General features: G+C 39.7%; 1 protein-coding gene across 1 annotated transcript; it reads left to right on the top strand.

Annotated features, from left to right (window-relative positions):
• Positions 1 to 248: 248 nt before the first annotated feature.
• LOC140488367 (neuroendocrine protein 7B2-like) lies at positions 249 to 27,778 on the top strand. The gene is made up of 6 exons (XM_072588107.1): positions 249 to 433; positions 784 to 1,003; positions 17,113 to 17,262; positions 19,533 to 19,645; positions 20,915 to 20,971; positions 27,447 to 27,778. Exons 2-6 carry the CDS (start codon positions 790 to 792, stop codon positions 27,543 to 27,545), a joined length of 633 nt encoding a protein of 210 aa, XP_072444208.1. The 5' UTR covers positions 249 to 433; positions 784 to 789; the 3' UTR covers positions 27,546 to 27,778.
• The last annotated feature ends 214 nt before the right edge of the window (positions 27,779 to 27,992 follow it).

The raw sequence follows: 27,992 nt of genomic DNA, 5'->3' as shown, positions 1-27,992 counted from the left end.
TGCAAGGGGCTAGCTATCCTGCACACACACACACACACACACACACATATTCCATCCCGTTTTCAAGCAATTATGTATTGACAAAGTATTTCACAGATAATATTTTAAAAAGTGGAATATTTTAAAAACTGGAAAGGTCTCGTTGTTGTTCCAGTTTGTTGCCTTCAGTGAAAGCAAATAGCAACCTTTTTTTTTCTTTTTTAGTGCAGGAATCTTTATTCAATTTCCACTACCAGGAAGATAGGAAAACACCCGAGTGGCCAGTGACAAGCAAATAGCAACCTCACTGCAGCAGGGGCTCTACCAATTGGCTACCAGGCGATGTCTCTGTCCTGCTGCCTAGGCAACAGCAGATGAATTATTCACAGCAGATCACAGGAGCCAGCTGAAACTGTGAAAATAACACCAACACCTCTCTTTCAAAGAAGGCAAGGTAACATACCTGATCTCAGTCCTCACTGCTGCATTTTGTAAATCTTAAACTCTGTACATCTTAGGTTAAATGAAACTAGATGTGAGAAAAATAAGTTTAATGTTGCAGTAATTGCTTTAAATGCATGAGCGAAGGATAAAAATGTGATGTAGATTCGCTCTTCAGCAATATTCCAGCGTTTAGTAGTATTTGTTGCAGTAACACCCAACTCTCCGACTGCAATTTATTGTCGCGTACTTCACTGACCATCACACTGCTGTTTCTCTGATTTAATTTCCGATTGGCCGCTGTAAATGGCGGAAATTCTCCCAGATATTAGTCAGTCTCAGTCTCTGTCTCTCTCCCTTTAGGTTACCATGTTGTCTCCAATCCTCATCAGGTCAGTGATGCTGACCGTCCTCGGTTGGGGTCTAACTACAGGTCACAGCTCCAGGGATCCAGACAAAGTGTCTGAAGCAGACATTCAACGATTACTGCATGGAGTCATGGAGCAGTTAGGCATCGCTAGGCCCAGAGTGGAATATCCAGCCCATCAAGCCACGAATCTGGTCGGACCACAGAGCATTGAAGGTAATCGCTTCTGACAGTATTCTGCAGAACGGGGAGGAGGTAACTTAGGGATTTTCCTTGTGCTTTAGGTTTGCAAATGAAAAGCAAGTCCTGGAAAATAATCATGAATGCAAGATAAGATTATATTCTCAACCTTTTAATAGGGAATTTAAGATACTGGAATTGGTGATCACAGGGAGAAGTGGACGTAAATGGTTTTGAAGCAGTTCTCGGGAAGTTGGAAAAAACAAGAAATGGAAAGACAAGGACATACTGACAGAAATGGAATAGAAGGAGATTGTGTAGGACATAACCCCTGTTTGGCCAAATGGCCTATTTCTGTGTCTTCTCCAACAATCAGGTTCATAGAGATGTCCGGCACGGGGATAGACCCTACGGTCCAACTCGTCCATGCCGACCAGATATCCCAACCTAATCTAGTCCCATTTGCCAGTACTTCATCCATATCCCTCTGTACACTTCCTATTCATATACCAATCCTGATTCCTTTTAAATGCTGCAATTGTACCAGTCTCCAACATTTCCTCTGGCAGCTCATTCCATACATGCACCACCCTCTGCATGAAAAGGTTGCTCTTAGGTCTGTTTTAAATCTTTCCCCTCTCACCCTAAACCTCTGCCATCTAGTTCTTGGCTCCCCCACCCCAGGGAAAAGACTTTATTTACCCTATCCATGCCTCTCATGATTTTATAAACCTCTATAAGGTCACCCCTCAGCCTCCGATGCTCCAGGGAAAACAGTCCCAGCCTATTCAGCCTCTCCCTATAGCTCAAATCCTCCAACCCTTGCAACATCATTGTAAATTGTTTCTTACAGTCATAGAGATGTAGAGAATGGAAACAGACCCTTCAGTCCAACTTGTCCATGCCAACCCGATATCCCAACCCAATCTACTACACCTGCTAGCACCCAACCCATATCCCTCCAAACCCTTCCTATTCATATACCCATCCAGATGCCTTTTAAATGTTGCAATTGCACCAGACTCCACCACTTCCTCTGGCAGCTCATGCCATACATGCACCACCCTTTGCATGAAAAATTGCCCCTTTGGTCTCTTTTATATCTTTCCCCCCTCACCCTAAACCTATGACCTCTCGTTCTGGACTCCCTGACCCCAGGGAAAAGACTTTGTCTCTTTATCCTAACCATGCCCCTCATGATTTTGTAAACCTCTATAAGGTCACCCCTCAGCCTCTGATGCTCCAGGGAAAACAGTCCCAGCCTATTCAACCTCTCGCTATAGCTCAAATCCTCCAACCCCGGCAACATCCTTGTGAATCTTTTCTGAACCCTTTCAAGTTTCACATTTTTCTGATAGGAAGGAGACCAGAATTGCACACAATATTCCAAAAGTAGCCTAACCAATGTCCTGTACAGCCATAACATGACCTCCCAACTCCTGTACTCAATACTCTGACCAATAAAGGAAAGCATACCTTCCTCATTATCCTATCTACCTGCAAATCCGCTATGAACCTGCACTCCAAGGTCTCTTTGTTCAGCACCACACCCGAGGACCTTACAATTAAGTGTATAAGTCCTGCTAAGATTTGTTTTCCCAAAATGCAGCACCTCACGTTTATCTAAATTAAACTCCATCTGGTACTTCTCAACCCATTGGCCCATCTGGTCAAGATCCCGTTGTAATCTGAGGTAACCTTCTTCTCTGTCCACTACACCTCCAATTTTGGTGTTATCTCCAAACTTATCTCCAAACAAACTATACCTCTTATGCTCACATCCAAATCATTTACATAAATGATGAAAAGAAATGGACGCAGCACTGATCCTTGTGGCACTTCACTGGTCACAGCCCTCCACCACCACCCTCTGTCTTCTACCTTTGGGCCAGTTTATTGAAATAATTTAACAGATTGTAATACAAAAACTGGTATGAAGCTGAAATAATGAGAAAATCCCACCACTTTATATTGACTGGTGTGATCGCACCCAACTTCACTGTGGACTTTGCACTTTGAACTTTTTGACGAAACCAACTCTTGCCTCCGAAATATCCTTTCTAGTCAACTCTTAATGAGCCAGCATTCTTGGTTATTTTATTGAATGACATTGTTAATGAACCCTTTCCACAAGAAATGGCTGACTGTCTTCTCTGAATCATTGCCCCATCTTCAGCTTCCCTTTCTTCTTGAAAATCCTACAGTGCCCTGGTACCTGCTTCCAAATACCATCATAATTTTTTAAAAATCCATTCATGAGATATGCTGCATACCTGGCTGGGTCAGCATTTATTGCCCATTCCTGATTGACTTTGAGAAGGTGATGGGGAGTGGCCTTCTTGAACTGTTGTGTTCCGTGAAGAGGAGGTAGCCCAGCGGTACCTTGAGGAATGGAGTGCCAGGATTTTGGTCTCGAGACAGTAAAATATCAATGATTTTCCAAATTCCAAGCCAGGGCCTGTCAACACAGCTGTAGTATATAAATCAACTGGGAGAAAGAGAGGACTGCAAGCTGGAGATCAGAGTTGAAATGTGTGGCGTTGGAAAAGCACAGCAGGTCAGGCAGCAGGAGAATCAACATTTTGGGCATAAGCCCTTCATCCTGACTGGCTGTGCGTTTCCAGCACCCCACGTTTTGACAGCTGTAGTATAAGCTGCTCTTCTTTCCTGTCACCTGAAGAATCCCTCAATTATCTATCTGTGGCTTTTATCCTTTTTGCACATCACATTCTTGATGCCAGTATCTCCAGACACAAAGCCAGTTTCTATACCTGTGACGATAATACCAAGGCCTTTCTGTGCCAATATTTATACCACTCAAGTGTCTAATAATGCTTTGTCATGACTGCCGTCATCCCCATCAGCACTGTCTAACTGCTTGTTTATTATCAGATCGTCAAAGATCATCCTTCATCAGAAAAAGTGGAACAGGTGAACAGGCCAAGGCTGCTTCCATTGGTGGCAGGGTCAGTGATGAGATTATCATGGAAATTGAAGATAAATTACTTTGCATATAGATTTGGACTGCTTTATCTCTGCCTTAACTGTCTCATAAAGGGAAATACTTGAAGCAGCAGTAGGTATAAAGTTATGGAGGGTGCGTGCAGCAGTCAAGTTAATTTTGGATTTATCCAGCAAAAAAACCAGCAGAACCTTCCCTTGGGTTAAAAACCTGGAGAAAGTGAAGGCTGCAGATGCTGGAGATCAGCATCCGAGGAGTAGGAGAGTCAATGTTTTGAGCATGAGCTCTTCATCAGGACGTTTTCATCTTGATGAAGAGCTTGTGCCCCAAATGTTGACTCTCCTGCTCTTCGAATGCTGCCTGACCGGCCATGCTTTTCCAGCACCGCGCTCTTCAACCTGGGTTGTAAATCTGTTGAGTTTAATGTTAAATTAATCCTACATTATTACTTCAAAGAAAACAGGACCAAAGCAAATGATGAGCGTTCCAAAGAGATATCAAAGAAATTTGTTTTATTCAATTGAGAAATATTGAGGTTATGCAAAATATGGGGCAAAGAAATTTACAGAATTAAATATCAGATGGACACGCATCCTAACTCAAAACCCCTACAGTGTTTCTTTATGTGTTCTACAGTGTATGCAAATAATTTTTAAAAACTTGAAATAGTATTAATCCACGCTACCAACAAAGGCACACCTTTCACCATGAGCAAAGCATTTTGGCTTTTTCTTATGTCTGGTATTTTTAATGTTAAAGCTAAGACTTTATTGACCATGGATCAACAACCTCTGCTGAAAGAAACAAGCCATGCACATGTGAACAGTGTAAACATCATGTTTATATATCTCCTTCAGACAAAAACATTGAAATGTCAGGAACCATTTTGATTATTGAACAGTTCAGATTCTTATTGAGGGGGTCTCCTTGGTAGTTTCTTCATTAAGCTACCTGTCAAACATTTCATTGTTCAGGAAAAACAGATCAAGCATTTCCATGACGTGGTTTAGTTCTGTATTGTGAACTGGTTGTAACATAAAGCTGTAGACATGAGTCATTACCCTCATGGATTTGTAACGACGTGAAAAAGGGATCAGCAAACCCTTTCATGAAGAGCGTGCCTATTTAAAGATGACAGCACTCTTATGAATGCAAAGAAAGTCCTCTGGATAAAATCTAAGTTGGCCCATGATGTGATTTTTTAAAAAAAAAAATGTTCTTTCTCTTCAGCTAATCATTGGGGAACAAAATATTGCAGCTACATTTGGCATGAAGATGAAGATAAAGCGCTACTCTGATATATTCCTAACTTGGCTAATAAGTCCACATTTTCCCAAATGTGAGTAAATCCAGTCCATATGAATCTTCTCCAAAGGCCATTTGAGGTAAATCCACATCTGGCATTTGGGAATTTTTTAAAGACCAGTTGGTTAAAGTTCAGGATCAGCGTGTTCTTGTGAAAATGATGGATGACAAGATTCGGGAACCTTGGATGAGGAGAGAAGTTGAGAGCTTAGTTAAAAGGATAAATGTAAGTTTTAGGAAACTGAAGACAGACGTAGCAAGAGTACAAAGATAGCGGGAAAGAACTCCAACAAGGTGTTAGAAGGGCTTAAAGGGGCCATGAAATGTCTTTTGCAAGCAGAATTAAGGAACATCCCAAGGTGAATTATACATATATAAGGAGTAACAGGGTGGCTAGGGAAATGGTTGGTTCACTGAAGGACAAAGGAAGGAATTATTCATGGAGCTGGTGGAAGTTGGGGAGATCCTTCACAAATACTTTGCATCAGTATTTATAAATCAGTATTCATAAAGAGAAGGACATGATAGATACTGACCCTCGGGAGGTGTATGTTGTTATTCTAGGGCATGTCAAAATAAAAAAAAAGAGGTATTGGATATTTTGAAAAGCATTAAGGTGGACAAAACACCAGGATCTGATGGGATCTATCCCAGAGTACTGAGGGAGGCAGGTGAGGAAATTGCTGGGGTAGTCTTCAAAATCTTTTGTATCATCTTCAGTCACAGGAGAGATTCCAGAGGACTGCAGAATAGCCAACATTATTCCTTTGTTTAAGGGTAAAGGAAATTACAGGCCGATGTACCTTAGTCACTGGTAGGGAAATTATTGGAGAAGATTCTTAGGGATAGGATTTACTCACATTTGGAAAAATATGGACTTATTAGCAATAGGTATTGCTTTGCATGGAGAAGGTCATGTCTCACAAACTTGATTGAGTTTTTTGAGGAAGTGACTAAGATGATTGATGAGAGCAGGGCGGTGAATGGTGCCAATATGGACTTGAGCAAAACCTTTGACAAGATCCCGCATGACAAGCTGATACAAAAGATGGGATCCACGGCAAGTTGGTAAGATGGATACAGAACTAGCTTGGTCATAGACAGAGAGTAGTGGTGGAACAGTGTGTCTATGACTGGAGGTCTGTGACCAGTGGTGTTCCACAGGGATCAGTGCTGGGACCCCAGTTTTTTGTAATATATATAAGTGAACTGGAGGAGAATATAGGAGGCCTGATTTGTGAGTTTGCAGATGACATAAAGATTGGGGAGCTGCGGAAAGGAAGGATTGCTAGAGGATACAGCAGAATATACATTGACTAAGAAATGGCACATGGAGTTTAATCTGGGCAAATGTGAGGTGATTCATTTAGGGAGAACTAATGCAGGAGGGAGGTATACAGTAAATGGCAGAATCCTTAATAGCATCAACATACAGAAGGATCTAGGTGTACAGGTCCGCAGGTCCTTGAAAGTAGCAACACAAATGGATAAGGTGCTCCATGATTGATTTCATCGGTTGGAGCATGGAACATAAAACTTGGCAAATCATGTTGCAGCTATATAGAATTTTACTTAGACCAAATTTGGAATATTGTATGCAGTTCCAGTCACCACACAACCTGAATGATGTGGAGGGTACAGAAACGGTTGACCAGGATGTTGCTTGGTTTTGATGGTAATAGCTGTGAGGAGAGATTGAACAAACTTGGTTTGTTTTCACTTGAACATTGAAGGATGAGGAGTGACCTGATAGAAGTTTCCAAAATTATGAGAGACAAAGATAGAATGGATCGTCAGAGTCATTTTCCTGGGGTAGAAATGCAGGAGACATGGGGTTAATGTTTAAGGGGCTAAGTTTAAAGAAGATGTGAGAGGCAGGAATTTTACTCAGAGGTTGGTAAGTACCTGGAATGCACTGCCAGAGGAGATGGTGGAGGAGAGTACAATAGCAATGTTTAAAAGGTGTCTTAACAGATATTTGAATGACCAGGGAATAGAGGGATACAGATTGTGTAGAGGCCATGGTGGGCTGAAGGCCCTGTCTCTACACTGTACTGTTCTTGGTTCTTTGAAGGCATGACCCCACTCATTGAAATATTAAGTAATGTTAAAATGAAGCTTGAATCCAAAGTTGAATTTCTGGTATTTAGTTATAAACATTGATCATAAAACAAGCAAATAGTAAAATGCCACAATTTCACATGATGTTGCATAGTTAAATACTTTCCATAAACGGCCAAGTTAGCTTGCACTGTGTAAATATTGGTAAGCTTTTTCTGTTAAGCTAGTAGGTGACTTGTTGTTAAAAATGTTTTTATTTAACCTAATTTTCTAATCCACCTATTTTAAGATGTTATTACATACGTCAGAAACAGGTGGGATTTGAACCCTGGCCCCCTGGCTCTGAGGTAGGGACACGATCACAGCAACACAAGGATCCTCTTTCTTACTGCATATAAACAATTAAGCATAATTGGAAATGTAGTGTTCAGGCACTTGTATAGGAACTCTACTAACTTAACTGGATACCCCAGCAGATACACCTGGAATAGGTTTCATACAATCAAGTTTAAACATTCAACCATTAGTCTGTATACTTGATATATTCAACACTTATGCAAAGGCTTAATATCATTTCAGAAGTAGAACTCTAACATCCAAGTCAGACGGTTGCTGGTTCAAACCTCACTCCAGAGACTGAAAGATGAATTCTAGGCTGACACTTCAGTGCAGTCCCCAGGAACTGCCTGAACAGATGGAGGTGACATTTATACATAACAGACTAAAAGGAGACAAAGGCAAGAGAGTAGATCCCCAACTATCAGATCAGCTGTAAACATTTGAAATCTGTGAGGGTTGAGACTTGAATAGAATAAATGATAACACTGGCAAAGATACAAGACTCCAATATTCTCAAACTGGCTCCAATGGACATCTGACCTGCTGTGCTTTTCCAGCACCACTATAATCTAGACTCTGGTTTCCAGCATCTGTAGCCCTTGTTTTTACCTAGTTCCATTTTGGAAATAACAAGCAATTAAGACTTACAATATACTTTAATTAATACTAATAACTTATGAGGACCTATCAATGGAAAACTCATCTTGCAAATTAAGTGTTTCGTGACCCCATGTCAATAATTACAGAAGTGAAATGTGGCTGAAAACTGCCAACCCAGTTTGTGTTTTAAACTACAGGGTGACTGACCGCTTTCATCCTCTGGGTCTTACATTAAACTATAAGGCCAAAGATTTACACATCCAGTTACTCAGATGATACTCACAAAGCTGAATCAACCATTCAGTTCTCAAACCTGTCCCTCAATCGTTTTTATTTTAACTCACAGAAACACTGGTACTTTCCTGCCAGCTATCTGCCTTTACTCAGCTAGGATACTAAAAACGTTGAACATTCCTTTACCAAACCCAGCTGGCTATATCTTGTATCTGTTCATATCTGGAGAACTGATGGAATGTTCAGGAAAACAGTTGTAATTTCTGACATGTTGGCCCATGTCCGACTGTCCACAAGGAACAAAAGATAAATGTGTCTTTCTTATAGCCCTCAGAACCTGTAATGATGAGGCACTGGTTATTCCCTGCATGATTGGCTGTGTGAAGGGTTAACGATGGCATCACCGTCATGGGCAAACAGAGTCAGACAGCACTGAAACACACCCTTCGGTCCAACCAGTCCATGCGGAATATAATCCCAAACTAAAGTATTCCCACCTGTCCGCTCCTGGCCAATATTCCTCCAAATCTTTCCTATTCATTTACTTACAATGTTTAAAAGACACTTAGGTAACTGTGCCTATACATCCAGCACTTGCTCAGGAAGTTCATTCCACACGCAAACCACCCTGTGTATAAAAAAATTGTCCCTCATGTCTTTTTAAAATCTCTCACCTCTCACCTCTGAAATATGCCTGCTAGTCTTGAAATCCCTCATCTTAGGGAAAAGACACCTACCATTAACCTCATTTATGTCCCCCCAAGATTCTATAAACCTCCATAAGGTCACCTCTCAACCTCTTATACTGCACTCCACTATCCAGCCTTTCTTTATAACTCAAACGTTCATTTCCAGCGATATCCTAATAAATCTCTTCTGAACCCTCTCCACCGTAATAATATCCTTCCTATAACAGACCAACTAGAGCTGGACACAGTATTCCAGAAGAGGCCTCACCAATGTCCTGCACAACCTCAACATAACTTCTCAACTCCCGTAGTTGAAAAGTGTGGCGCTGGAAAAGCACAGCAGATCAGGCAGCATCTGAGAAGCAGGACAGTAGATGTTTCGGGCATTAGCCCTTCGTTAGGACAAAGGGCTTATGCCTGAAACATCATCTGTCCTGCTCCTGTGATGCTGCCTGACCTGCTGTGCTTTTCCAGTGCCACACTTCTAGATTCTGATCTCCAGCATCTGCAGTCCTCACTTTTTCCCAACTCCCATACTCAAAGTTCTGAGCAATGATGGCAAGAATGCTACACTCCTTTTTAACCATCCTGTCTACCTGTGACGCAAACTTCAAAGAACTATGTACCTGATCCCCGAGGTCCCTCTGTTCTGCAAAACTGCCCAAAGCCTTAGCTTAATTGTATAAGTCCTGCCCCTGTTTGTTGTGTCAAAATACAATAACTCGAATTTATCCAGATTGAACTCCATCTGCCATTTTTCAGCCCACTGACACATTTGATCAAGATCCCTTTGTAATCTTAGAAAACCTTCATCACTGTCTGCGATTAACTGTTTCGAATGCTCTCTTTGACTGTTCCAAGCACTCCACGTAGTTGATTAACATTGCACAGGTGGGATCCTCATGCTGTTTCAAGGGCCCTGTTATTCTGAAATCAGAACATGTTTTAACGTTCCCTTAATGAAATTCTTCCTGGGTGTGTCTTGCTGCATTGGCATGCTACCTGACCCCACAGCACAGTAGGCTTCATTCTAGTTTTGGATGGAGGTCTGGTGGTGCAGTGGCTGCCTTGGAACCAGAGGTTCTGGACGGCTTTGCATACCATTTGATGGCAAAGGAAGATGTGGCTTAATGCGGCCAATCATTTGGTTATCAACCTGTTGCTCTTCGTATACACCTACAGAGGGCGTGGTGCATGTGGGAAAGGTTCCTGCTTGGCCACGTTTGGTGCAGTGTGACGCCGTCACGCCACATGCTAGACAACTGTTCCAGGAAAAGCTACGTATGCAATCAGATGTGAGTATGTGCTTTGTTTGCCTCACAGAAGAATGAAAGAGAAGGTAATTTTATTACTTTTCTCCTGCCTTAGAATACAAGCTTGTTTGTGCAGGTGAATTGACATTTCCTGTTTTCATGCACTTAAACCTTGTGTTCCGCAAAAATCAAACCAACAAATTCAATGATAACCAATTTGACTTAATCTCATTGTGTCCTATGTACATTTTCATGGTATAACAGGAATAGCAGCTGAAAATTAATCATTAAATTGTTATTTCAGGATTTTCAATATATGTTATCCAACCATGATCTTTTTAAATAGCAGTGCAGACCTGAGGTGCTGAGTTAACATCTCCTGCCCTTTCTTCATATTACTGTATTATTTTTTAGATGAGCAGTTAAATCAAGGCCCTTTTTAACCTCGATGTGTTATTTTGTTGAAGTATTAGACGACTTATCTATGGTAAATCAGTGAATATTTATACTTCCAAGCAATAGATCTATTGTTGCTGTTATGTGGGAAGTTGCAGTGTGCAAATTGGCTGCTGCATTTTCGAGATAATATCAGTGCTATATTACAAAAATGACACCTCCAGCTGTAAAGGGCTTAGGGAATGCTGAGGTCGTGAAATGTGCTTGATAAGTGTGAGACTGGATTTCTTTTGTTGTGAACTGATGTAGGCAGTGGAGGCTTAGCACATTGACGTGGAAAGTGAACAGCCACCTGACAGGGAAAAATGAGATTGATTTTTGTTTTTGCTCAAATGTCACTTCAGAGGGGATATTCCCTAGCCTGATTCTATCAGCTTTTCATTTAGTCCAGCAATTCAAAGACAGGAGAAAGCAGTTCCAAGTCAAAAATCACATCTCCACAGCAATTGCTGCATTTGCTTCCAAACCACAAAAAGACTTCATAAAGAAATCAGCAACGTAAAGTTTAACATTGACCACAATTACTCCTACAATGCAGAATCTTCTCCCCCACACCCCAATTGTTTAATATAATAAAAGGCATGAGGATTCAAATATTTAAGACGCTATATCGTTAAAAGGAATTGTGACAAAGCAGATACCAGTGGCCTGGCTGGGATGTGACTTAAAGTTTGAACAATTTCTATGTCTGACAACAGTAAGTTTATAAATAACCTTCCACAAAATTAGACACTGGTGTGTTTATGATACAAATATGGTTTGGCTGAAGTTGCACCGTGACAGTGCTATTCCTGGTGGTGACATCAACTCTGGCCTGAGACTGCTGCAACGTTCGGGTAGTTTCATTCAGATTTTTTGACATTTCTATTTGATACACTTCAGAGTAGACCATTGTGAGCCACGTTCCCATGCTGGTGATAGTAGTAGATTGTGGAAGATAACAGAGATTTGCTTGGGATTTTCTAATTTGTGTTCTTGATGTGTGAAGGTTCCTGTCAGTGCATCCTTCAAAAATCCCTCTTTTTGCAGAAAAAATTCATTAATTTATATTTCCAATGAATATAACCCACTAAACTGACAAAGTTATTATACAGTGAGTAATGCTGATTTTTCCCATTGTTTCTTGCTACACTCAATTTTTTGATTTGTAATGTAAATATTTCTAATGGTGATTTATTGGCTTAATCTGTATCACAATGGCATGGTAGTCCTGTGTCCAATTTTGAAATGAAGCCTTTGTATGATCACTACATGTTTTCAAATATGTCACATTAAACCAGGAAAAGTGTGCCAACATTTGTACCACACTGTGGCACAAACCATCACAAAATGTATAAAATTCTAATGAAACCAACGAAATGACCAACTTGCCCAACTGATTCTTGCTCAGAACAAAAGCTGCTCACACAAGGTTACAACAAAATAACTAAGTTAAAAATCTCACAACACCAGGTTATAGTCCAACAGGTTTAATTGGAATCACCAGCTTTTGGAGTGCTGCTCCTTTATTGGGTGGTTGTGAGGAATGATGAAGGAGCAGCGCTGTGAAAACTAGTGCTTCCAATTAAACCTGTTGGACTATAACCTGGTGTTGTGTGATTTTTAACTTTGTACACCCCAGTCCAACACCAGGACCTCCAAATCACAAATTAACTAACTTTTGTGACTCACTAGTTTAACAGAAGACTGAGAAATAAAAGCTTTTCTAACTTACTACTGTGCAACTTTAACCACACACATTCAAAATCTCAAATAGACACATATCCAATCACAATTAAAAATCTCACAACACCAGGTTACAGTCTAACAGGTCTATTTAGAAGTACTAGCTTTCAGAGCACTGCTCCTTCATCAGGTGGGGCAGGATCATAAGACACAGAATTTATAGCAAAAGATAACTTAAGTTATTTCAGGAATGTGACTTAAAAGAAGTTCTGGGATTCACATACTAATGACCCGAAACATGCAACCCATCCTAAAAGATTAAAGACTTAGCAGCAATCTAGGTTTGTTTAGTATTCTTTTAATTACATGATACTGTAATATTTTGCTATAAATCTTGTGTCTTATCATCTGGCACAACTCGCTACCTGATGAAGGAGCAGTGCTCTGAAAGCTAGTGCTTCCAAATAAACCTGTTGGACTATAACCTGGTGTTATGTGATTTTTAACTTTGTCCACCCCAGTCCAACACCGGCACCTCCACACAATCGTAATGAAGACAGAGAAACTACAGTTCAACACAGATAGTACAGGTGGAAAAACAACATAGATGAGGTAACCAAAACCTGAAGATAAAAAATCCAGATTTCAATATAGAGGTGTGGGGTTTAAATAGTCTTTTGTGCTATTTATAGCACAGATAACACACTGTTGTCTGTCGGGTGATGGTTGTTCTTCAGTTTGATGCCTGACCGGATAGACCTAGGGCTTGTTTTATGTTAAGTTTCCTTGACTTTTCTGTGTGTTTTTTTCCTACCCAGAGAGAAAGGGGGAGGGACAAAAACGGATCCTTTCAGTTTGCAAGCTCAGGTTGTTTCTCTTTGCTGCCCTAATGCTCTTAGCTGTTTCACATTCGACAGCTCAGTTAATCAGAGCACTGTTGTCAAGCAGGATGTTGATGCCATTTGTTCTTGAATTCACTTTCTCGATGCTTTAGAAGATAACATTGTATCACATAACTCGGCAATGTGCAGCACTTAATTTTCAAGTTGCAAAGCTTTCCTGGTTTTTAAGTTCTTTAGCTATCCAATTTAAAGTTCAAGGTATAATCCCTAAAAAGAAAATAAACGCTTTCTTATAAATGATCAATAAGATCTCCATTCAAACAGTGGACTAAATAATGGCATACCAATCCATTAATTAAACAATAATAAATTAATTTATGCTATGTTAGTGTCTAAGTGTTTTTCTCTAAAGTGAATTTCAATACTACAGTATGCTAGGATTATAAATGAAGCTCTTCAATACAAAAGTTGCTGGAAAAGCTCAGCAGGTCTGGCAGCCTCTGTGAAGTGAAATCAAAGTTAACATTTTGGTTCTGGTGACCCTTCAGACACTAACTTTGGTTTCTCTTCTCAGTTGCTGCCAGATCTGCTGAGCTTGTCCAGCAACCTCTGTTTTTGTTTCTGATTTACCACATCTGCAGTTCTTTTGATTCTTTCCAATACAGAGGCTGCTTTGCTGCCTTCATCATAACATGGCTATCCGTATCAGCTTGCCTGCTGGCATTTGCCAGTGGACTCTGTGTGCACCATCATTTAGCTTTTCCCGCATACCAGCTTCCAATTTGAGAACATCCAAAACTCTTCTGCCTGAGTCCACATTGTACCAAATCCAGTTCATCTAGTGGCATTGTGTTCGCTAACCATTGCCCCCAATTTTAAAATTGGTATCCTTGTTTTCATTTCTCTCCACACTCCCTATATCTGTATAACTACCTACAATCCTCTGAGATACCTGCACTGATCAAATTATGGTCTTGTGTGCATACTAGCATTTTGTCACTGCGTCTTTAGCTGCCAAAGTTCTAAACTTTGAAATTGTCTCCCTAAATCTTTCCTTCTTTGAGACACACCCCTTAAAACGAACCCTGCCTTATGGGGAAAAGTTAGACAGGGTACGTTTGTATCCTCAGGAGTTTAGGAGAGTTAGTTGATGTAATTGAAACATATAAGGTTCTGAGGGGACTTGACCAGGTGGACAGGGAAGGATGTTTCCTCTTGTGGGAGAATCTAGAATTAGGACCATAGTTTCAAAATAAGGAGCTGTCCATTTAAGATTGGGATGAGGGAACTTTTTTTATCTGAGGGTTATGAGTCTTTGAAATTCCCTTCCTCAACAAGGCAAGGGATGCAGAATATTTCAATATTTTTAAGGTATAGGTAGATTGATCCTTGATTACGAAGGGGATGAAGGGTTTTGGAGATATGCAGGAATGTGGAGTTGAGGTTAAAATCAGATTAGCCACGAATGGTAGAGCAGGTTTGAAGGGCCGAGTGGCCCTCCTTTTTCCCATGTGCAAATATTCATAATCTCTCTTTGATAAACCTTTGGTCATCTGCCCTTGTATCTTTTCAGGTGGCTGAGTGGAGTCAGAGTTTTTTTTTAACAATCTTATGAAGCATCTGGTGATATTTTATTATGTTGGTGGCATATGTCCAAGCTGCTGTTCCTGTCTGAAATGAGCAGTGATATGCCAGTATTTAATTCTCACGTGGTTATCTTCTAAAAATGTAATGCGGATATTTTTCATGCACCCAAGTGTACACTCTAATTCACACTGTCAAAGTGTCAGTTGTTCTCATAATTCCAAAGATAAAAAGTGGAATTACACAGGAAAGTTTGTGGATCACGGACTCCCAGAGGGAGAGTGTGAGATGTTTTCAGATGGTCAGACAAACAAAAGTAGCCAAAGCATGTGTCGAATTGGGTCCTTGACCAATCCGTCACCATGAATTTTTAAACCCTACTTTGAGAATCGCAACCATAGATTCAGCCAACTGCAGACAAGGTACAATAAACACAACAAAGATCACAACTAAAAGATTTCACTACACCCCTCACCCAAGCCTTGTTTCGGTGCCCAGCAACAGGTTTCACAGAGATTAAGTGGAAAGCAAAATAAAATTGCACAACTAATTTTTTAAAAAGAATTCTCTCATCTGAAAGGTTATGTGGGATATTTATAAAACAGGTGTGAAGCGGAGGTGGTTGCTTAGAAGCAGAAGTTTGAGAAGAATAACAAGGAGCTTTGCATCTGGAAAGCACTCTTAAAGATCACCAGAACGCTTTACATTTTTAACTCCGTGGTAATCTGGGAATCCCAGCAACCAATTTGTACACTACAAGCTCCAATAAATAAAGTGGCTGAGAACCGTACATACCATTTATAACAGCATACACTTACGTACAAGGACCACAAATCTGTTTCACAAATTGGTATGTTTTATTATAGTTAAAAAGTGTGTCTGCTAAAGGTTGCAAGTAAATGTCACAAGTCTTTATTAGCTATCAAGCCTCATAGAAAACACTCATTAGGTCAGGCAATAGTACCTGATCAAACAGGAGAAGGGAAACAGAAATCCATGAGGATGAACAAGGTAAAGGAGGTGAATGAAAATCTAGTTGAGGGAGAAAGAGCAGAACCTCTTGGAAGGGAAAGTGCAGTAAATTAAACAGAAAAACTACAGCTAGATTACTATGGATGCACTAAATCTGGGATGGATAATGCTAGAAACAGGAGCTGCTTGACCTTTTGAGGGTTTCTGACTTTTCAAATGTATCAGTATGATCTCTGCCAAATCTCCCAGCCCTTACTCTATCCCAACGTGTTTGTTTTACCATTGTGTTTCCCAGCTCCTCTTTGGAGATGTTGGAGCAAGGGATGGAATAGTCAGGCCCTGTTATTGTTGCTAATTAATGTGCACTTCTAGCAGGAGTTAACCAGATAGTGACTGGAAGCCATGACCAATATTCTATACCTAATTTGGGAATGCTGGAGGAGTCGTCATAGAACCCCTACAGTGTGGAAGCAGCCCATTGAGACCACACTATCCCTCTGAAGAGCATCCCACCCAGACCCAACCCCTGTAACCCTGCATTTCTCATGGCTAGCCCACCTAGCCTGCACCGTCCTTGACACTAGGGAGCAATTTTAACATGGCCAATCCACCTAACCTGCACATTTTTGGACTGTGGGAGGAAACCAGAGCACCTGGAGGAAACCCACGCAGACATGGGGAGAATGTGAAAACTCCACACAGACAGTTACCCACGGTAGAATTGAACCCAGTACCCCGGTGCTGTGAGGCATTAGTGCTAACCACTATATTATTACTAATATTATCACTAGATACGAGACTATTAATCCAGAAACTCAGGTACTGTTCTGAGGAATCAAATTCAAGAGTCTTTCCAGTTCTTCAGGAAGAATGGGAAGTGCATGATCACTTGGTAAGAAATGCTTGTTTTCACACTTGTCCATGGTAAAGATGTATACCAGTTTCAATAAGGACACCGAAAACATACAGGACATGCTTTCCGTGATTGTTAAAGGGTTTCTCCTGTGCACAGTTTCAAATTCCCACCTCAATATTTAGATTTGTTTTTCCCCATTGCATTGGGAACACGTCTTGTGCTATGCTCATGAATAAATATTATAGTCCTTAAACAGTACATGGAGCAGAATACTGTTGTAAGATATTGCTGAAGCAAAGCCTTTTGTCTGTCTGGTGTTGACTTTAGGAGGTGCTCATGAAGGATTACAACACTTGGGTCCCTATGGCAACATTCCCAACATTGTGGCCGAGCTGACTGGAGATAACATACCAAAGAATTTCAATCAAGACCAGGGCTATCCAGATCCACCTAACCCCTGCCCTTTGGGAAGAAAAGGTAACTCATTGCTTAGGATTTCACTTTGATGCAAAGGTATAAATGGAACAGCAAATGAACACTTATGACTTTTAATTAATGTCTGTGATATTTCATATTCAACGTCTAAGTGCTACTCATTGTTAAACTTTACTGTTGATGTTGGCAAGAATAATTTACTGCGGTTCACTCAAGACTGGGTTTGTTCATTGAGCATAAGATAGACTCATGGATGTTTATAGCACAGAAGGAGGCCATTCGGCTGATTTGTCCACAATAATATGACTACAATAATCCTTTTTCCCAGTTTAGTCCATAGCCCTGGAGGCTATGGCAGTGCAACTGATATCTAAATATACTTAAATGTTCTGACTTAACCATTTCTTCAGGTAGTGAATTCCAGACTTCCACCACTCTTCTGGGTGAAAATGTTTCTCCTCAAACATTCTCTTGACCTTTTAAATCTTGCTGTGCGGCCCCAGTTCTTGACTCCTTTATTGATGGAGAAAGTGCCTCCTGTCTTTGCGTCCCAAAACGTCATGCATCTCTACCAAGTCGCCTCAACCTTCACTACGTCAAGGGAAAGAACCTTGATCCACTCAATCTTTCCTCATAGTTCAGTCCCTGCAGCCCAGGCAGTATCCAGATAAATCTTCTCTGCACTCTTTCTCGTACACTCCCATCTTCCCTGTCATGTGGTGACCAGAACTGCAAGCAGTATTCCTGTGTGGCCTAACCAGCTTTTTATACAGTTCCAGTATAACTGCCCTGCTTCTGTATTCTGTGTCTCAGCTGATAAAGGCAAGTATCCCATTTATGTTCATGGCCATCTTATCTACTTATCTTCAGGGAGCTAAAATTCCCAATCTTTAATAATTTATAGGGTCCTATCATTCATAGTGTGATCCTTGCTTTATTAGTCATCACATGTGTATTTGCCACTGCTCCGCCCACCTGACCAATCTGTTTCTATCCTCCTGTTTACCGTCCTAACAACTTTGAGTCATCTGCAAACGTCGTGATCAAATCCCCTCCATTTGACTAAATAATTTTTGTACACCACAAATAACAAGGGCCCCTGATTGAGCCCTGCAGAACCCTATTGGAAGTAGGCGTCCAGTCACAGATACATCCTATCTGTTGTTCAAACTTGTATCAATGTTTGAATTTTGCGATTGCTATGGTAATGGTCTGGTCATCATTGTTGTACCGTGAAACGGAAAGACTATTTCTGGCATCGGCAGGTGCACGTATGGAAATTCCGAGCTTTTCCTGTCAGTGAGTCCTTGCTCTTCCCCAGTGAATGCTGTCAAATCCTTGCTGTGGAAAATCTTTAAAAATCACCTGAATGAAAATGACTTTCTTTTAGTGCCTTAAAAATCTCTGATGACACCACTGTTTATTGACTCGAGTGTAAATGGGAGTTTAGCAGCATACTAGATACTTTTCCTCATCAACCTTTCAGAGATGCTATTGACACAGGTGGGATTTGAAACCAGCCCCTAGCCCAGAGGTAGGGACACTACCACTGCACCACATACTAAATCATAATTACTATTGTGGAGCAGCAGGCCCTGTAAAATAAATTTTAATATTTGTGGAGTAACAAACTATTTCATTATACTAAAAATATCTAAGTTTTTAATGTAAAACTTAGTTTTCTATAAAAGGCTTGTTACTGATATTTCAGACTCCACTGTAAGCCAATGTGTTTGCCTGATGTTTAGTTTGCTCTCTGTGAAATGATTGACAATGAAGAATGGTTAGGAAGTTTTACTTCCTGGTTTGCTATCTATGACGATTCCTCAATACAAAGAGAGATTAAAACAGAAAGGAAAATTGGTTGCTTAACCAGCTTGGAACACGTGCCATTACTGGCAACAGAAACACACAGTATTGGCGCCAGAATCAAATTTCCCTCAGGAAAGGTGGCATCAATGCCACCAAGATACCTAGATCCTTCAGGGTAGCTTTGTTCGAGGTTTTTAGCAAATGCTGTTACTTCACTGCTGACCTCAAAATCCAGGCCAATGGAGTTAACATATTAGTTGAGAGCAGGGAATGATATTACTCTGATTTCTCTTCAGTATTTTAAAAACAATCAATCGATGGCCCAGCTATTGTTATGTTGGTGAAGGTAAGCATTAGCTTAGTCTTACAGATCACAAAGGTCCTAGACCTGGGCATTTCACTTAGGTGCTTGCATCTTAGAAATGAACAGAATTCAAACTGGCATTGATGGAGAAGGTGATGAAAGACTCAGACTCAGAAACTCGCCTGATTGTTTTTAGCTGCTGACGGATGCCTGGAAGATACTCCTGACACGGCCAAATTCAGCAGTGACTATCAGGCCCACCAACGCCTCTTTGATCCACAGCATGATTACTCTGCAATGGGAAAATGGGTAAGTCCGAGAATAGATTCCATTTCAAATCGTAACCATATGGCCATAATCGAAACTTGTACTCTGTCTTATTTGGCAGCTTGTTTGGCCAAACCAAATTAGTTCTGCTGGTGTAACCATTTGAGAAGCTGAATCCTGTACACCAAGTACATCTGTTTTATTCACACTGTTCATTTTAACCACTTTAGAACTCAAATCACATTATTTCGATAGCCCAGACAGTGGCAGCATGAATTACTATCACATTAACGAATTCATATTTCATAAAATTACAATTTACTGAAATCAGAAGATTGAAGATGTAGCAACACAATATTCTTATTGGTGGAGATGAATACGAATGTAGTTAGGAAAGAAACAGGAGGATCAACAACTGAAGGGGACAGAGATTGAAATGCATCTTTTAGAAATATTTTCAGCACACTGTTATTGATGATTCAGTGAGAATACATGACCAGTGATAGATATATGACGGAATATTTTACAGAAATGAAAGCAGCTACTTTCTCTCACCCTGGTACTGCTGACTTGCCATATCTTGGTTGGATGTTTTTTCTTGCAATGCTTGTATATTTAAACTACTTTACACCCACTATTAACTTTAACATTTTGAACTTTGCAGATCATTTGGCAGAGCATGTTGTGTTATTAATGGATTGAAGACCCCAAACTTCAAGCTAAATCTAAATGCCAGTGTAAATTCAGCTGATGAATGAAAATACATGTATATAAAAAATACAGCATTGGGGTATGGGCTGAGAACCTAAAATTTGTATATGAATGCATGTGACCACAAGTGTTAGGAGATGTCATTGGATGCAAATCCCAAGTCAGTTGTGCTCAAAAGGAGACCCTGGTCAATGTGGCATCAAATGGCACATGGCCCATTCTCAAACCTGCCTGGGTCAGTTGACAAAAATTGTGCCAAACGTAGAATTGAATATGCAGGTTTGACAAAGTCATTTTGTTCCTACCACGTTGGTATATTTGTGATAGGGTTTCCTAAACAGCTTTCCTTCAATCATCTGTTGTTTTCTTAAGATAAAAACTGTCACTCAATACCTCATCATTAATCATCATCGACCAACATTATTTGAAAAAATATCAGAGACATCATTGATAAACTGGTTTCTAATAGTTGCTACAACGCTACATAGGTGTTTTTGCAAGGAACAAAAAGGAAAATTCTGGGCTTTAGCACATATCTTATCTGTTTTATGCAATATATTATGTTAATATATTTAAAGTTGTGCCTAAATTCTTTTGTAGAACAAGAATGTGATGTACGGAAATGTGGAAGGTGGTAACCCAGGACGGAGAAGAAGGGTAATGTTTTTAAACTTTCTTTTCACTGATTGATTTAGATATACCTGTAACCACAGAGGTGATCTGAATATTATTTCAAACCCGATGATTCTATAAACTGGTTGTGAGCATTTTTATCATTTATTCCAAGATAGACTACTCTGTAAATTATTAGTCACTTGCTGTTTCAAGAGTAGAGGAACAAAGAGAGCAAAAGCCAATATTTAACGATTACTTTGATTCCTTAGAGGTAAAAACAATGACTGCAGATGCTGGAAAGCAAATACTGAATTAGTGGTGCTGGAAGAGCACAGCAGTTCAGGCAGCATCCAACGAGCAGCATTCCTTAGTTTAGCGAAGAAGAACTTTTTTTTAAAAATATCAAAAGTCAACTTTGAAGAATATTTGCATAGAATCAAAATTTCTTTCAAAGTATGAGTTATATCAAATGTACTCATTGTCCTGTCACCTTTTGATACAAACACATTCTAATCTTATAAAGTAGTGGCTGTGATATGGGGTTTGGAGGCTTAATCCGGTCACTATCAAATTATAAAGAAAGAACCATTCCAAAATGCTGCAAATCTAAATGAAAAGCAAAATACTGGAAAAGAAAAATGCATAGAGATCTCTCAGCATCTATAAAGAGAAAAGGCTTGACAATGATGCTTGAATTGGTAGTGAAGGATTGAGGAGGAACAGGAGTAGGCCATTCAATACATAAGCCTTTTTCCATCTGAAGCATCACCACGCACCTTTTCTCAGATGTTAGATATTCTCTAAACAACCTGTTCAGAGAAATTGTTACACACATCTAGGGCAAGTGGGATTTGAACCAGGAAACTAATCGACACTCCCACTGCACCACTACAGTCCCCTTTTTGGATATTAATGAATTCACAGGCATGGGCTACAGCTAAAAGCCATTCTGAATGTAGCATAGGTTGTCAGTGTTACCCAAACTGACTGTTACCATGAAAATACAAGGGACTTGTATTTTCTTCACACTTTTAGTTACATCTGTGCTACTTTGGAGATGGTGTAGACTCAAAGGGAAGAGAAGCAGGAAATATCATCAGAAGGAAAATTACCCCATATATTTGCGATAAATTTTCTTGGGCTTGCGCACAGGTTTATTGGTGTACCCAGGAATGGCCTATTGAGAAGAAAGCAGAGGGGCTGAAGCACACAAGAAATTTTCCACATCTACTGCACCCAAAGCCAATAAAACCTTGGCATAAGATCAGGAAAAATCTTCTTTTTCTCTTGCTGATTTCAATGGCTGAGGTACCAAGTAGTAAGCAGGTTGCTCTGGGGTTAGTTATCTATCAGGCTGCTTGGAGACTTTAAATTGAGTCCTAAAAATCAGGAAGCAACACCATGGAGATCGGGAAAATATTTGCTTGAGTTCCTAACAAGGCTTCCTGTGCATATCAGTATAAAAACTAAGGAATTGGGAGGAGGTTTTTCTTGTATCCCAGGATTTAATACTGTCCATGGTGGATGTTAGACTGAGCCAGGGACAAGGACTACAACATTGCATTGTAGCTGAATTTTTTTTCATATCTTAGCTACTTCAGTAGTTGGCATATTTTGTCTAGGAATTAGGTGCACTGCCTGGTGCAGATAACTGGTTTAAATGGTTTCCTTATTGAGATTATTTTATTTCAAATGGTGCCAGGTAGAATCTCTCCAAAGTGAATGATATATTTTGATATGACGTTTGTGAAGATGTTTAGGCAATGAGTTACAGCTAGGTCTGTAGTTATTGCTAGTTTAACATATGGGAATGGTTAACTTGCAGGATTGTCCATGAACATGGAATTATACCCTAAGTGAGTTAACTCCTGAAGAAGAGGAGGACAAAAAATAGTGAGGATTTAAGTGAAAATAAATTGAAAGATAAAAGAAAATGTATTATGCTCTAGATGATTACACACTGGTAATTTATACATTTCAATGCACCTATCTGATTTCAAATTTTCTTGTGTGAGTTCCCTGTGTTGAACTCCTGAATTTTCTATGTAGGCTTCTAAATAAATGTGAATGCCAGCATGAGAAAAACTTTCAAAACCACAACCTAATCCACATTAATCAGTCTTTTCTCGAAGTTTGTGTCTCCTTGGCTTTAGGCTTTTCAGGTCTAGTACACAAAAAACAAACTTTAACAAAGGGGCATAAGTTCATACAAGATGAGTAGAGGATGCTGGTTGGTTGGGCAATCATTGCCATGGAGATACAGCAAGAACAGTTAACAGTCAATCTTAGCTCATGGTCAGTGTGTTGCCATGGGAATGCAGCCATATAGGCAGTTGCCATTAAACCCCATGCCTTTCTTTTTCTCAATGAAAAAGATGCCATGTGTGTACAAATTCTTTTTGCCTATCTGAAACAGGGTACTGTGCATTGATGTATGTAGCTGTCAGCACATATGAATGCATCACATTGCAAACCCGACTAATGAACTTAAATTGGTTACTGGTATAATTCGAAGCACAGTCCCGATTACTTGATGCTGTCCAATAGCAAAATCTATCTGCTTGCTTTGAGAATGAAGATTAACAATTAACTGTTCTTTTTGCATCCTGTTGCAATGATAATCCTACAATCAGCACCTTCTGCTCATGTTGTAGAAATTGATGCCCTTTATTTTGAGTCTGGTTCCTCGTGTTCTAATCTTGATGAATGCATCAAAAACCTTCATTTTTTTTGTTTCCTTTCACCAATATTTATGTTCTGTACAACTAATAAATTACTTTATACTCTTGTCACACTCCTCATCTTCTAGAATATCTGAAGGTTTTTTTTTCTCACTCCTTCCATTATGTTTCTAAATATTTTGTACCATAGTAATTGATATGAATTATACCCTTTTTCTGTTTAGATTAGATTAGATTAGATTAGATTACTTACAGTGTGGAAACAGGCCCTTCGGCCCAACAAGTCCACACCGACCCGCTGAAGCGTAACCCACCCATTCCCCTACATTTACCCAACACTACGGGCAATTTAGCATGGCCAATTCAGCTGAAGTGCACATCTTTGGACTGTGGGAGGAAACCGGAGCACCCGGAGGAAACCCACGCAGATACTGGGAGAATGCGCAAACTCCACACAGTCAGTCGCCTGAGTCGGGAATTGAACCCAGGTCTCTGGCGCTGTGAGGCACAGTGCTAACCACTGTGCCACCGTGCCACCGTGTTCTGTTGAGAAATCAAAATGTTTACATAGGATCTGTGCATTCGTTCTCTTAATTTACAATTGAGATTAGCGATGGATAATAAAAATGTTGTTCATGCTTTTGACATCCACAAGCAAAGAATGAAGTTTTTAAAAATATCCTAGAACTCCTTTTTGACAGTGCTGGTGGAGTACCTTCAAGGAGCAGTGTTTTGAACATTGTACTTAACATATATTAAAAAGCAATATTTAATCTTTACCTGAAATGTGTTCATCAATCTACAAAGGAGTATTTTGGATTGGCAATTTCAGGTCAATATTATACGGTGTGGGCCATGACTCAGAAATAATAAATATTTCCAAGTAAAAACCCCTATCAATTTTCAATCTTTACGGTTTAATATAATCAATGTTTGTTCTTCAAATCTGCAGTCTCTACTGCAGTAAATGTCACAATCGCACTCTATAAATTTAATAGGGAATCCATTTGCCTTTGGTAGAATGGTGAACAGCTCAAGGATGGGGATTTTAAAAATCAAAGCCTGGTATTATAATTGTGTTTACTGGTGCACTCCTGTCCCCCACAGGACCGAGTGTATGTCAGAATTTAATAGGTGGCTGCTTGTTTGCTTTCCATAGCAACTTCACTTAAGCATAGACTGTGAACCCATTGATATTTGGGGAATTTGTGAACACCTAATCATGCTTGATTTCTTTGGTCATATTTTTGGAACTTAAGCATGCAAAAGATGTCTGGTTAGCCTCCCGCTAAACAATATTAAAAAATGTCACCTCATAATATCCCTATAGTGTGGAAGCAGGCCATTTAGCCCATCAAGTCCACTCACCCTCCAAAGAGCATCTCACCCAGATCCATGCCCCTACCCTTTAATCCTACATATCCCATGGCTAATCCAACTAACCTACGCATCTCTGGATGCCAAGAGCAATTTAGCATGGCAACTCCATGTAAACTCCACACCTTTGGACTTCCGGTGGAAACCAAAGCACCCAGACAAAACCCACGCAGACACTGGGAGAACATACAAACTGCACACAGACAGTCACCCAAGGGTGGGATTGAACCCAGGTCCCTGGCACTGTGAGGCATCAGTACTAACTTCTCAGCCACATGTTGCCCCACCTTTCAATCATGCAAAGTTTAATATATAAAATGGCTGGATTTAGGAAGTTTTGTTTAAATACCATGCGGCTATTCCTTCCCAAGCTAAATGACTATTTGTACAATAATAATAAATGTTCAATTATTAGAAGAAATGCAGATATTTGAATACGGTTGTACCTTCGGCAGAAATTCAAACATTTTCCTATGTGGTGAATCTAACTGAGAAGAGCGAGATATTTCTGAAGCCTTGTCTTACATTCATCAGGATAATTGGAAGAATGACAGATTTCAAACAATCACAGTAATTTATATTATTGGCAAAGAGAGTACTAACCTGTTGGCGTGTCCGTTCTGAGGTATTGCCAAGGAGAAAGCAGTGTCAAACTGCCCAAGCTTGCAATTAATTCTAAAAGGGCAGAAAGCTTGACCATATTCCTTTTGTTTGCAGAGAAGTGGTCCCTGTGTAAGAACAAATGTCTTTGCTCACAAACTTAATCACTTTTACGAGCTCAACTTCTTATCTTAAATTGACTTTAGTGCAGTGATTATACAAATCAGGATTTTTCAACAATGCTGCAGAAATCTGGAATTACAAGAAGGATTGACAATACAGTTCAATTTGTTAGATTGATATGAAGCATAAGTCAACAACACAGTAAGATGTCAAACAGGAATTATTAACTGTATTTCAGTTAAGCCTAACCTTTCAATGATCAAATTCAACTTTTAGACTAAAGATAAACAAAGTTTTAGGTGCAAACCAAACACATAACAATTCAATTTTGTGATCGCACTGACAGAGGGATAAGTTGCAACTACTGACTATCCATTACCTATTAATCATTGATCACAGTTAAATATTGGAGATGCTAAGTTATTTCACATGGGGGAAAAGAAAATAATCACTTGGATCTGCTAATCCATTAATTAATTGTAACTTCATTGTGCCACATTAACTGTGAATTGGACGTTAGTTACCAGCAGGTCAAGAATGATGTGTGATAGAGATAAGTGAAAATTTTCAGCTTAAAATATTAATAGAAAACATGACTATATTGTTTTGTGTTTAAGATTGCCGTTGAAGACGAGTCGGGTTACTTTGCAAAAAAGGTATTACATGGGTATAAAGCAAATAAAATAACCTGTTTGAAAGTCAAAGTTTAGTGCAATAGTTTGGTCCTAAATTACATATTATTATGATGTGTATTTGCCTGGAGGTGATAAAGCAAAAACCTGCATGCTTAGCTCTGTGATGAGATGCAATTTTGGTAAGGTGATATATGAGCATTCTTTCCACCTGCTTCCAAAGTTGTTGTGAAAGACTGTCATGGGCATACAATGGTACATTGCAATACGGGCAAGGAGCGCACAGGGTCTCCGATGCAGCACTTAGTGGAAGAGGTGCTGGGATGAAGGGATACTGTTTATTCACGTTGGGGAACGAGGCTATTTCAAGCTCCTGCTCTACTCTCCTGTCCGGCTGCTCTGCTTGGCTTTGTGTGCTGCCCCTTTCTCTTGGTGTCTTCTGTGGGCTGTAGTAGCCCAGCACTTAGTACTGTGAATCCTCATATAATTCTTGGAATAAACATTGAGTGAAGTCATGACTGAAAGTTCCCAAAATATCTTCTGCTGTGTTTCAGAGATTTTCTACAGCACCAGCAGTAAGCATGAAATCACTAGTAGATCTTTAAGTAGTACTTGAAATAGACATCAACACAGTGATTATTTGAGTATTGCTGACAAATGACATTTTATTGAAGCTTTTTTAATTGCAATCCTCAGGACAATTTGCAAGAAAATTATTTATACTGTACAAGATGTTGGTTTTCTCCTTAAATTGGTATTATGAATAGTCTTGGTAGATGCAAGATCAAAAACTTCAACAAATGTTTTTTCAGCATTCATTACGTTCTGTTCCAGCAAATAATAGTGCTTATTCCCAAGCAACTGGTCACTGTTAGGAGAGGATGTCCTTTGAAGTGCTAGCACCTAAATGTTCTACAATCTCTTTAATGAGCCCAGCAGACAAATTAAATGGCAATCAGCAGGGCAACAAGCTTTCAGTCCCCTGATTTTAACACCAGTTTCGACTCGCATCTAACAGATAACATAGAATAGTACAACACAGTAAAGTTTAAACAATATTATTTCAATAGACATTAGATACTAAAACAAATCTTTTGTTTCCAGAGTGTGAATCCATATCTACGTGGGAAGAGACTCAACAATGTTGTCGCCAAGAAATCAGCACCGCACTTCTCTGAAGAGGACAGGGGTGCCAATGAGTAGATCAGTTACCAAATCTAAAATAATCCCACATCTTGGTGCAGAGGATGTGGATCAATCATCACATCAAAATTCATAAAGCTATGGCATTCACTGTTGATAATTAGGTAGAAAGTAGAAATCAGGTTGTGTCTATGGCAGTGGTGATAGATTTGGTTTATAAGAGTGCCTTGAGAGTTGTATTAAGTGTTAATAAAAGCACCACTGCAATAGTAATAAAAGTACAATTAAGCTAACGCATCTGGAAGTTTTCATTCACTGATTTTTGGACATTGGATTTTCTCTGACTTCCTACTTTTTCTTTATATTTGGACATAGTTCCACACAGAAGTGACTTTCCCAAATCATCTATGGCAATTTTCTCATATTCACCCCATCATTAAATCACCTGTGTTTCCAGTTGTTCAGTTTATATCCAAGGCAGTATACCAACACTGAAGGTGAAAGAAA

This window comes from Chiloscyllium punctatum, chromosome 2 (assembly GCF_047496795.1).
Source record: "Chiloscyllium punctatum isolate Juve2018m chromosome 2, sChiPun1.3, whole genome shotgun sequence".
Classification (NCBI taxonomy): domain Eukaryota; kingdom Metazoa; phylum Chordata; class Chondrichthyes; order Orectolobiformes; family Hemiscylliidae; genus Chiloscyllium; species Chiloscyllium punctatum.
Note: the sequence above shows the minus strand (reverse complement) of the source record. Positions and strands in the feature narration are given on the sequence as shown.

What these genes read in the sequence shown, in the direction of transcription:
- LOC140488367 (XM_072588107.1), top strand. Translation starts at nt 790, where the DNA reads ATGTTGTCTCCAATCCTCATCAGGTCAGTGATGCTGACCGTCCTCGGT. An exon ending in CTGCCCTTTGGGAAGAAAAG is followed by an intron (nt 17,263 to 19,532) that starts GTAACTCATTGC and finishes GATTGTTTTTAG; the next exon opens with CTGCTGACGGATGCCTGGAA. An exon ending in ACTCTGCAATGGGAAAATGG is followed by an intron (nt 19,646 to 20,914) that starts GTAAGTCCGAGA and finishes ATTCTTTTGTAG; the next exon opens with AACAAGAATGTGATGTACGG.